Genomic DNA, 12772 nt, shown 5'->3' on the forward strand with positions numbered 1-12772 from the left:
ATATTTATCCATGAGATTAGGAAAATATAGGAAAATCTAATATGTGATAGTCAATCGGAATTATAATAATTCCCAGATACGATAGAAATTGAAAAACACTACGATACATATGAGATTCGAGCTCAGATCTTTCAGATATTAGTCGTCGTTTTATACCACTGGTCTATCCTCTGAATTGATGGTTGAAAGTAACTGAATCTTAAAAAATAAATGCATTAGTCTTGTACAAGTAATTTCTAGTGACGATTGATTATTAATGTTCCCAGCAATTTCGTATGAGAAACAGTTTAAAATATTTCTCGTAACTCTAGCAACTGTTTTATTGGTTAGAGATGATAATTTCAGAAGCCTTTATTTATTTTAAATATAAAACCTTTATAATGTGTCTCAACTTCGTCCAAAAAATATTTAAGCATTTATCTTGTTTGCACTTAATACATAAAATTTAATTATTTTTATGTTTACTTACATGTAAATCTAATGAATGATTAGGAAATTAAATTTGAGAAATCATTAAATTTTATACAAATTCGCTGCCATTTATCGTAGTCTTAATTGATGCAAGCTTTTAATGAATAATTTCTGATTTCCACTGATTTTTTATCAGAGAGAAATTATTTTCATTAATTCTTTCTTTCTACATAGGTAGTAGTTAAAAAATCTGTGCAATCTTCAAAATCATTTTTAAGTCGTAAGTAGCATGTGTAATGCATCTTGATATTTGCATCAATCATTTTTACATTATATTTTATCAATTTTTTTACTGTTGAATGAATAATCAACTGAATAAAATTCTAATTAGAGTAAAAAAAGACCAGAATAACCAGAGCTTATCTGTAAAAGTTTTTACCTTATTTGAACAGATTCTTTATCATCAAATATTTTTTTTAATGAATAACATGCTACATTTATTTACTTACCATTTTCATAACAAACTTTAGATATGTATCAATTCATATTCTATTCACTGAGGCTTTGAGGAAATTGATAATGTTAAGATTTGACTATATTCAAAAATATATATTTATTTCATTCACTTCTTTTAATTGATTATTTATTGATAAACATTCATTAAATTAATAGGCCGTTATCGCCATTTTTAAAAAATAAAAAAATGACTTCACAAAAGTAACACATTATATACTCGATACGATATAATATAATATAGTCCATCACAAAAATTATACACAATATGATAAAAGTATGACCAGCATGATGAATCGATATATAATTAAATTAATCACCTTGCAAAATGATACTAAATAAATTTTGATATCCATCAATTTCTACTACATTTAATCTAAGAACGTTAAGAGGTAGGTGTTTAGCTACATAAAAAAATACTTATTCAAGTCAACGGACGCATTGATCGGCAAAAAAGTCTAAACGTTTATTGTATATTTGTACTTTCGTTATGAAAAAAATGAATGAACAAATTTAATTGTAACGCAGCGTCTATGCACTAATTTTTATCAAATGACATAATTTAATTACAATGCCGATAAAATGTAACAATCGTGATAGTTGAGAACGGAATCGATCATTTAAAAAGTTAAGAAAATATATCTTTTTTTTTAGATTGAATGAGCAAATTAATACGATTAGAAAATTGTGACAATCGATTCCGTCTTCATTCGCAACACTCTGATATATAAACATTCACATTTAATGTGATACAGTGATAATAATATGTATAATAGTTACATTTAAGGCAGAACGGTGTTTATAAAATAAATAAATAATAATAAAACAAAACCATGAGAGTAAATCAAAGTCAATTAAAACTATATTGTTTTTAATTGTAATGGTTCTTTCTGGACAGCCTCTCCTATAGAATGATATTTAGAATCCATTATAATTTAATTAATTAACAGTCAGGCATTATCCTAATCGATAAATTCATCTGTGAATATTACAAATAAAGTAATAATATAAAAAGCCTTTACGTTTCAATGTACACATTTTAATGATCGAATCAGAGTTAACTGAAAATAAAACTCGAGATGGATCAGGTTTTGGATTTAAAAATTATTAATATCAGCTGGTTCCGTATTAAAAATATATATAATTCAGCATTGAAATTTAACACATGTTAACACCGGCTATGAAGCGCACATTATTACGATAACATATGTACAAACAAACTTCTATATGTCTAAAAATACAATCAACACCGTGAAAAAACGATGCGTAATAATATCAAGTTCGCTTTTTTTAAATACATCTTAAACTTTAATAATATATTATATATATATTAATACGTATTTACACTAAAAACTTTTTTTTTCATTCAATTTTAAACATGTCAATCGTCATTGTTGACTTTGGTTTATATAAATTACAACACACTATAACATTTGTTTAACAATGTGGCACTGTTAATATTTAAAAAGTCGCCGAATCCATATCGCGATAGCTGTCTTGACAAATTGGCATGTCGTACATACGCACACAAAGTTTAAAAACGAGTCTTTTCCGTGAAAGCTTCGCACTTTTAGTCTTTATTTTCATTATATTTAACACACTCCAAAACAGAATACTGTATGTACTATCATCTACAGCACCATGATGATCTTTCATTTGTGAAGTCTTAATCACAGTACACTTTTATTCAGCATCTGCAACGTAACAAATAAACAAAATTAATTAAAAAATGATCACACATTGTTATATAATAAAGAAAAAGCAAGCTCTCGTTTTCGTAATAATGCTTTAAATGAATGTGTAAAATTAGGTATCTACCTCATTTCATGCATTTCTACAAGTAATTTGTATGTCTCGATGACCGTTCGTTCAACACTTTTTTTCCAACGTCTTGTTGCAAGTCAGACTTCTTCCGAAGCAAAGGCTTATCCTCTATGCGTACTTTTCGCAACTAAAATTTTAAAAACAAAACCATTTTAGAGCGCAAATGAAAATTAGAACGGTGACACGAAAAGTAATTTTTTTAGAAGACGTAAAAGAATCGTTGATGTGCTAATGAAGCATGTACTTGAAGGAATGAGATGTAAAGATAAAATTAAAAGTCGAAAACACATACCCCATCTTGTGTCTTTTCATACGACAAGTCATCCGATTCGGAGACGTTGTTGACACTTGACGCTTGTTGCTCTATGACGCCCCACAATTCTTCTCGCTGATGCATCCTTTCACGTTCTCTACAGAAAGTACAATAATATGTTATGTGTTTTTCTTGCATCCATTAATAATGTCTTATTTTATACTTTTGAATTACTCAAATCAAGATGACCCTCGATTTGTATATAATAATATAATAAACACATACTTGTATAACGAATGAAGTTAGTCACAAATGAAATAATTTATATTGGTTTTAAACTTGTCTGATCCGTTTTTTATATTACAATACAAAGATCACTTTTGAGCAGAAATACTTTTTAAATGGAATTTGATATATTATGAATGAAATATATTTTATATTGATAATAAATATAAAAAAATGATTTATTACTTTATACTACTTTTATATAGTTTTACTAATATATAACATTTCAACAATAAATAGATCGAGAACGCCTCGAAACGCTAAATAACGATGTTGATATAAATCCAGACCCACTATTGATGCAATAGCTGAGACTTGATTCAATGATGTATCGATTTTTTTAGCTAAAATTAAGCGATGGACTCTGGTTAATAAAATGTGCAATTCCCATCTGGTGCAACAAAATAAAACATCGATAGACATAGGAAATCAAGCAGAAAAACGAGCTGAGATGATGAGTACATATGTATGTGATTAGATTTTGAAAAAGTTATTAATTTCAAATTGTTTTCAAATGAGTAATCAAATATCTATTATCAAGTTAGAAGATTAACCCTTGCACTGTATCACCGCACATGTACGGTGATCGATATTTTACTGTTTTGCGGTACCCCAGATAGTTATATATTTACATATATAATGAAATAAATAATAAATAAAAATATTATAAAAAATATTGAGAGCCTTTGAATTGATATAAAAAAAATACCACAACAGCCAAATAATACATAAAAAGTAGTATAAAATAATAATAAATAAATAACAACAAAAATAATTATAAAAAAATACTTAACACACTTCTAGATTTACGAGAGGGACCCAAAAGTAATGAGACTCGGGCTGTGGAGGGGAGGGACTTTATGCGAACGAGTTCTGGGTGTTGTAGAGGGAACCAGTATGAGTCAGTATGCGACATTTTGTCGCCGCAAGAGCACCCACTCGTGCGTAGCATTCTTTTTAGTAAAACAACTATTTCCCATGTGGCGAAAACATGAGAAGGCTGCCGCTCGAGACCAACGTGCGACAGTAAAATTTTGTTTTCTGCTGGGGAAAACGTCCGTGGAAACTCTTGTAATACTTCAAACAGCTTACAATGATGATGCTTTGAACAAAGCTCGGATCTATGACTGGTTTTCGTCAATGGAGAGTACTTTGAAGGTGATCAAAATTTGGTGTAAAAATATTGAAAAATAAAAAGTTTTAAAGAGTATCGTTACTTTTGGGTTCCCCTTGTATACTAACAAATTAACAAATGTGTATAAATTAACTCACTGCTCAAAGGGTTAAACGCGAAAATCGGTAAAATAAAAACACTGACAAAGGTTGACAAAAAAATGTCTTTCTTCGTTTATTGATTCTAAATTAAATTTTATTTATAACGGAATTCAAAAATTCAAATGCAAAAAATAAAATTGTTTTTTATTATTGTATTTTAAACTACTGATATTTTATGTATTTTTATATACTAACTTTTTTAAATTTTTTACAAGAAAACTTGATTAAATTTAAATACAACTAAATTATTTTATAAAGTCATTTCTTCAATTGCAGGCAAAAGCATTTGAACCATAAATTGAAAAAACGTATAAGGGGCAAGCATGACATAACCTAAAATATTTTTTCGGTTAAATAAGATATTGATACGTAATATAAATGTAGGTATTAACCGATACTTCCATTTATGTCAAAAATGTCAGTTGACATGTTTTTTCCTCAGTGTACACTGATCAGAGAGAATACTTGGCGGTGAAAGTGGGCGAGCAAGATACTCCCCCCCCCCTCCCAGGCAAGGCAAGTGTATATAAGCACATAAATAGCGCCAATATTTCACTACCATTCGGAATTCGCTTCCAACGGCATTTCATCAAGAACTTCCACCTAATCATCGACAGAGACTAAGGAGAACGAGAAAGCAACCGCTTCCCTCTTCACGAGTTCAACCTGATCTTCGGAAACTATTGGATTCTTCAGATCCAGACTAGGCTACGAAAATTTCACGTATAAAATTTCCGCTAGATGCTGAAGATAACGGATTTGAACCACAGTTGCAGAAGGAGACATTGCTCAGTCCTCATCAAGGATGAACGTAACCACAGAGAGCTTATGTCTCCAAGCCCGACGCCGGAGCTTTGTCTTTAACCAGCCAAACTTATGCAAAAAGTAATTTTTAAATTAAATATTACGAATTTTTACGTGAACTTATACAATATTTTACATTGAAAAATATATCTTCGGTTGCTTTTAGATAAATTAATTTTAAAACTGCATAAATAATAAAAGGCTTATACATGTATGTCATATATAAGTTATAAATCAATATGAACAAGCAAAATCACATATGGACATTTAGAACCAATAAATTAGTGACATAATATAAAAATCATTCTCACCTTTGCTTCTCGTCTTTATATTGTTGAGTGCACTCGTTGAAGAGGATTTGATTCATCTCCATGAACAACTTGAGGGCATTGTAAATTAACCCATGGATCGTTTTATTCCAATGACTCTTCGAATTGCGATATAATGCGGGGAACATGATCGGCATTATGTGCTTGGCATTTTCCGATATCAACGACATTATGTACTCGTTGTTCCAATAATACAAAGCTCGTTCCGCAACCTGTCACGAAATGAACAATAATGAAATAACACATTCTCTTAAAATTAAAAATTATACAGTCATACTTGAAAATGTGGACTAGAAACACATTTAGCGAGTTGTTTGAACAAGGGATCCATGACTTTTTGAAATTCTAATGGTTCGATCACGTCCAGGAGTTCTTCCATTTCGTTTAAGAACATGACTTCTTTCGGAGAATGAGTTTTCGGCCAAAACTTTAATAAACACCTGTTGAAAAAGCACATATATAAATATATATAAATAGACTTTCAATTTATCTGAATAAAAAAATACCTAATAACAGGCTGCGCAAGAGACGGATCCTTTTCTAAAAATTGCACAACACAATAAGCTAGTTGCGGGTGAAATACTGATAACGATTTCACTTTATGTAACGGCAAGAGAATCTGTCAAAAAATCACAAAATTGCAATGAAGAACGTAGCTACTTACGACATACTGCAAGTCTAACGTACCTTTAGTAAAAACACCTTATGCTCCTCTTTAAGAGGCAATGCGAATCCGTTTATTATAGATCCCAAAATTTCTAATAATTCTGCTATACCGTTATGATGTTCAGTTTCATAAATAAACCTATAAATAATACGTACAAATAAAATACATATTATCTATAATATATTTATTAAAAGTGCACAATCAAACTCACCTAACGAATATATTATTTATCTGACCTCGAATGAAGGGTCTGAGATTAAGAAATTTACCGTATACCCTGTGCACAATAGTTTTGAGCAAATCTCTCTCTCTCGGATCCTCCGAATCAAACAATTCTAATAGCTGTAACCGAATTATACATTTTAAAAATTGTATTATGTATTGTATATAAACGCTTCAAAGCAGTAAATACCTGCAATACGAATTTATGATCAATGTACTTCTTGGCCGCATTGGTTTGGAGATATGATGAATCCAGCATCACTAAGAAAATCTCGTAGACTAATTGAAGATGAGGCCAAGCCGCTTCCAGTGTAGGTTCGTCTTCTTCGGGATCGAACTCTGCTCCGTTCGGATTGGATGAAGGCGGTAACGTCCGGAACAGGTTCACCGCAAACTACAACGGAATCGAAAAATTATAGCAACTTGCAATTATTCCGAAAGAACTGTAAAATAAATCTCGATTCAGTTCAATTGACAAGATAGTGGATGAAAAAAAGGTACTAGTCATAGCGTTCTTAGATTCCCAGTATCAACAGCACAAACCAACCCTCGAGATATATTATGCTGCTAAGGAATTTAGATCGCAAAGGAACGCATCTATCTTAAAACAATACTATAAATATGGATGATGTAAAAAGAGTGAACCGTGAAATTTTATTGTAAGAAAAAAGTTATAATCGAAACATATGCTTACCATATTTATAATATCGGGATATATTTCGGGCGGTATTGAACCCTTCAACATTGAAATATATTCTACAATTTCTAGCAGCGTGGTCCTCTTCATCTCCTTCCATTTTAGATCTGACAACGGCTCCGAGGCAAAATCGAAGAGCACGCAGCACTGTCTGAGCTTCTGCACGAAAAGATCGTTGCGTTCGTTCAACGCGGTATCTGAAATTACAAAAATAAATCGATTAACACCGTTCAATGTTTGATCACATATGTGATTGAGATGCACCTCTCAACAAGGGCAACTGAGCTAAGTCTTGTATGTTAGTGTGGAAAAAATTCCTATCTCTGGTTTTGAAGCAAATATCCGGCGGCTCTTCGTTGGTAGTGTTAGCATTCGGAGGCGATGCTCCGTTGTTAGCCGGTTTGCTTTCATGGCTGTGGTTATTGTTGGAGGGATTCATTTCTTCAGATTTGGATTTGGTGTTGAAGGCGAACGAGACAAAGCGAAAGGACCTGGCCAAGTCGATGACTGTCTCTGATCTCTTGGCGACTTCCGGGGGATCGGCGGCGACCAAGTCAAGGCCTGAATGGAAAGAGGGCGATTTTGGTATTCCGAGGGGTGAGACGCTAGCTTTTTGCGTAAAACCGGCTGTTTTGGACGCGTCGCACGCTTGCTTGTTTGGTTGGGTCTTCTCCTTACTCTTGTCGCGATCCTTGAAGAACATCGCTCGGGTTAACCCGGCATATGCAGAGAGACCAGTGTGGACCATGGCACATTCGGGACACCGTGATTAAAACGTATCGACCAGCGAAAAACGTGCTGCGAATAATCGCAAACGCCCGAGACGACAGCTCGGGGATGAGACACAGTTCCGGGAGCGGAAGCGTCGCGGCTTCGTACTTCTCTGGTCGCCTTCGGACACAGGCGTAGGACGAAGCGCCACAGGAAAAGTGCGACAGCGACGCCGCGCGTCGGCCGAGGGAGAACTGTAGGAAAATCGATACTGGGCGGGGTGGCAAGAGGGGCGTCCCAGTCGTTGGCAACTTGTTCAAAAGTTGGAGCTACTACAGAGACGCGACCGGCTTGCACCGCACAAAAAAACACGCGAAACTACGACACGATGGTTATTCGACCAGACCTAAAACAACAAGCTGTGCGAAATAAAATACGCTAGTACCCGAAAAAATCATAAGCGGGTCGAAAATCTACCTCTGACCTTTTCACCATCGCCTAAAACTATGAGGGTATATTATAAATAAATTAATTCTAGAACGCAAACAAACGACTAAAGAGCTATGCTACCTGCCGCTTATCTAACGATCCTAGGTTTAAATAGATAAGCCTTGACAAAATGTCCGATTTGCGTGTCTATCTGCGATTTCAAATCATATTCAAGAGTGCATCCACTCTATTGATCAAATTACGTAAATAGTGCAATCTTTCAAAGAGTCTTCAAAGCTATGCTATTTCAACTTAAGTTATTCAAAAACAATAAAACTGAGAATGAGTCTTGTATGAAAAATTTAATATATAAAATAAACACCCCACGCATCTTGGAATTTACAATCAACATAAGTCAGTGCGTACCCGATCGATAGCAGCGATTTTTGCACGTTTTCCATAAAAATCTTAAAATGCATTAACTAGAATTTGAAGAGCAAACGTTATTTATTCGCCTAACGCGTAGCAAGCAACAGGTGCTAAAAATCTAGCATAAGCGCTAAGTTTCATTAAAACCCGACGTGTGTGTGTTTATTTTATTTCGTTTTATTTTTAATGTGTAAAAAAATCGGCGCTAACTTTCGGTGCGGTTTATATTTATTGCACGACTCTCGGTTTACAGCTGTAATTTTCCGCTCACAGGAATTTCCAAAATTCGTTCTGAAAACTAATTTATTTCGTAAAGTTGAAACAACCCTTTCTAACAAGAAAGAGAAACGTTATTAGCAATCAAAATTATTCTTAATAAACTGCTAAAATGATTTAAAAACACTGCTTTATATAATATGTTTAAATATAAACATTAAATTGCAATCAACTTTAAATTTTAATTTATGTTTAACACCAATATATAATCTTTAGTTTGATTTATAACACAAGCTTTAAGATCTAACTTAGATTTATATGAACCTTACTGCAATGATTTATTAATATTGTCTATACTATATTTGCGTTAACACAGTCAGTTCGAAAGCTATCCATCATTATTCATGATTGAGAAAGAGATGGCAAGCCCCTTTACTATTAGCTCTAAAGCACACAATACCGATATACATATTTTTTTGAACAAATTTATAGATTTTTTTTCTATAAATGTGTTCAAAAAATAAACCGGAGTAATGATAAGTATATCGAACGTATATCCGTATCATGTGCTTTAAAGCTAATAGTAGGGGCGTAAACCTACACTTGCCATCTCTTTCTCAATTATGAATAACGATGAAATGGATAGCTCTCGAACTGACTGTGTTAACGCAAATAGAGTATAGGTAGCTTTTGCCCATCATATTCATAAAATTCAATACGGCAAAGATTATATAGATTTCTGTATATAAAAATGTGTAAGAAACATTTTTTATTTTATTTCAATTTCTATAACGAAACATTTTTGTCAACTCAATTTTTTATCTATGATTTTTTGAATAGCCGCCAATTTAAAACACGACGTAAATCAGGCTGGTTAAAAAACTAAACCGAAATACATAAATAATATCTACTATGTTTATTTCTTATTATGCCGATTTGATTAGGACTATGGCAGTTATCATAGTATTTTCATAATCGATTTGTTTTAACATTGAAATAATTACAGTATAATTTTTAGAAAACTTTCATGGCAATTTGATTAAAACTACTGTAGTCGTTGTGTCCTCAAAAACAATTTCATCCAACATAAATGACAAAAAAAACATATTTTCGATTTTATAGAATATTTTTGATCTCTCTTTGAAGAGTATCGCCGTACATGTACGGCGGTCGATCTTTCTTTTTTTTTTTGAGGTACCACAGATAGTCATATATGTATTTACATATATAACTGAAGAAATATTAAATTTGATTTAAAGTAAATGATATCTAAATAAAATAATACCAATAAATAAAAGAGTACGAAATAAATTACCATATCAAAAAATATTTTACATTAATTTTATAAAAAATATTGAAAGTCCCTGTATTGATATAAAAAACTCACAAAAGCCGAATAATATATAAAATAAAGCAACGAAGTTTAATAATATAAAAGCATTCAAATAAATTATTAAAACATACTAATATAAGAAATAGTAAAATAAATCAAAGCAATAAAAATAATAATAAATAAATAATTATAGAAAAATACGTAAAATTAACTCTCTCCCAGGTGTATACTAACAAATTAACAAATGATAATAAATTAACTCTTTACTCAAAGGGTTAATAAAGTTTTGAAACAAAATGTAAATTTTTGAAACAAAATGGCGGATCTGACTGGCAAACGTACTTAGGCCCGATATTTATGAACACTATTATCTAAGAAGCGGTTCGGTTTTATTTAACACAAACCTGCCCATCGAAGACCTTGCTTCCTATGAAAATGTTACTACACCAGGATTTTAAGGACCACTAGCCGAATCGTCCGCCTTTTTCCTTTTTTAATATCGTGCCTAATAAGTGTTATTTAACCACTCCCCGGTCACAGTATTTTTTTAAAAATAACTCAAACACCTTTTGCACGGACCCGCCCTTTTCTATGCAACGGTATAATTATATGCAGCTATTGCAAAATATTTTTAAAAAATCGTACAAATTTTATTTTTAACAAAATAATCATTTCCGAAAAATTTGCTGATTTTTGAGATGAGAATTTACAAAATACAAATTTCCGAATTAGCTCGGGAGTGAGCGGGAAGGGGTTAAAGGTAGAAGCAGCAACGAAAAAAATAAATTTATGGTTCCGTAGTATGAAAAACAGGAAATTACAAAGTAAAAGTATAATATGAGTTCTATACCGAATGAAATTTCAGTTGCTAGAAAGAGCATCACCAGGACTGGAGACTAGTCTGAAGGAATATTTCTCTCTAATCCAGCAACAAAAAAACGTGGATGAAGAACCCTTTACAGTTAACGTAGAATCCGAGACAGATTTGCCGGATTTATTGATAGAATTTTGGCTGCCTTAACGTTTTAGCAAGAAAAGCAATTATATTAAAAAAAACTTTTGTCATAAGGCAAGCAAGAAAAATAAATATAGAAAGCAATTGGAAGTCCGACCGAATCTAAGAATAAAGTTTACATTTTCAAATCTGAAGTTTTTATTTGACATGAAACATCATTACACTCATCATAAATAAATTGTTTGAGTTCTTTATATATTTTGGGGTGCTATTTAACAGGGATATGTGCATTTAAATAAATACTTTGTCCCATAAAACAAACTGTTTGTGCATTTATGTAATGCTTGCACTACACTCTCTGGAAGTTGTCCAAACCGAAGTTCAACTGAAGTCGACCGAGGTCGCCGACTTCCGAGTAGCGGCCACACTGCCACAAATTTCATATGCCGTCCGCACGGCGGGCGTGAATGATGTCCGCACGGCGGCTGCTGTCATGTACAGCCGGCATATTTGCGCGCAATCAAAAAATGTGTCAAATAATCGCAATTTTTAAATTGTCATATTATTAAAATTACCCTACTGATAATTATAAAAGTTTGTGTGGGCACTCACCAATACAATATCAGTGAAAACTTTTCGGTCGTAAATATTCAATTTACGCAAAATCTTTGTCGGCTTTTGCAAAATGCCATAAGGCATAAAAATGATACTTCAGAATACGAACACCACATCTGTGATTATCCTAGAATTTGTCGCCATCGATTCTAAATAAGAATTCGTTATGGTGTGACATTTATATAAACCGATCTAGGAAAATACATAAGGATATTCGAAACGATTTTTTTTAACAAAATCAAGTACTTAATTTTATATGAAAAAAATATATAATAACGATATCTGTTAGAAGAATATACCATCAAAAATATAATTGATCCCTTTTGGTGCCATAAAATATTCAAAGATGTCAGTAAGAGTCTGTTGAAGTCCCCGAAAGGCATGTGGTATTATAACTTGACCACGTGACTACGATGCAGCGCTCGAGATGCGTGTTAACCATAGGAAGCCTACGCGTATACTGAAATTGAACCGAGTTACTCGTTTTATCTTAGCTTGCGAAAAACCATATCATTATCTCTCTCACTCTCGTCACTTAACACGCGAGAGAGCGAAAGGGGAAGTATCTCACCACTCGCGCTCGAAAGAACAGCTCCGACTTCGGTCCCTTTGACTCGGAAAAAATGCCGACAATGTCCAGAAGCGCTCGAAGCTGGCCAAGTCGACTGAATTACCCCCATTTTACCTCCCGTTCTCGGTAACCTCGGACAACTTCCGAGAGATTTTAGGCCGAACTCGACCGAAGTAACCTACTCTATTCTCCGTCCTTGGCCAACCTTGGCCAACTTTCAGAGAGTGTAGTTC

The 12772-nt window shown here is 32.8% G+C and overlaps 2 protein-coding genes across 20 annotated transcripts in view; both read right to left on the reverse strand.

Annotated features, from left to right (window-relative positions):
• Positions 1-2500: 2500 nt before the first annotated feature.
• LOC148233292 (serine/threonine-protein phosphatase 2A 56 kDa regulatory subunit gamma isoform-like) overlaps positions 2501-12772 on the reverse strand; it is a 76878-nt gene continuing 66606 nt past the window's right edge. For all 19 annotated transcript variants that reach the window (XM_088189315.1, XM_088189309.1, XM_088189304.1 and 16 more), the window contains 10 exons: positions 7278-7477; positions 6774-6977; positions 6573-6703; positions 6382-6499; positions 6201-6313; positions 5972-6134; positions 5677-5906; positions 3041-3158; positions 2743-2875; positions 2501-2618 (listed from right to left, as the gene is read on the reverse strand). In XM_088189315.1, the coding sequence (XP_088045441.1) occupies positions 2759-2875; positions 3041-3158; positions 5677-5906; positions 5972-6134; positions 6201-6313; positions 6382-6499; positions 6573-6703; positions 6774-6977; positions 7278-7477 (1394 nt within the window). In that variant the 3' untranslated portion in view covers positions 2501-2618; positions 2743-2758. The remainder of the gene's footprint in view (positions 2619-2742; positions 2876-3040; positions 3159-5676; positions 5907-5971; positions 6135-6200; positions 6314-6381; positions 6500-6572; positions 6704-6773; positions 6978-7277; positions 7478-12772) is intronic.
• LOC148233293 (uncharacterized) lies at positions 7513-8179 on the reverse strand. The gene has a single exon (XM_088189338.1). The coding sequence runs from the start codon at positions 8026-8028 to the stop codon at positions 7522-7524; it is 507 nt and encodes a 168-aa protein (XP_088045464.1). The 5' UTR covers positions 8029-8179; the 3' UTR covers positions 7513-7521.

The sequence above is a fragment of the Plectrocnemia conspersa genome, unplaced genomic scaffold (assembly GCF_051122295.1).
Source record: "Plectrocnemia conspersa isolate PC_06_02 unplaced genomic scaffold, ASM5112229v1 ptg000008l, whole genome shotgun sequence".
NCBI lineage: Eukaryota > Metazoa > Arthropoda > Insecta > Trichoptera > Polycentropodidae > Plectrocnemia > Plectrocnemia conspersa.

Excerpts from the sequence above, each read along its gene's own strand:
- LOC148233293 (XM_088189338.1), bottom strand. The coding sequence starts at position 8,028 with ATGGTCCACACTGGTCTCTCTGCATATGCCGGGTTAACCCGAGCGATG.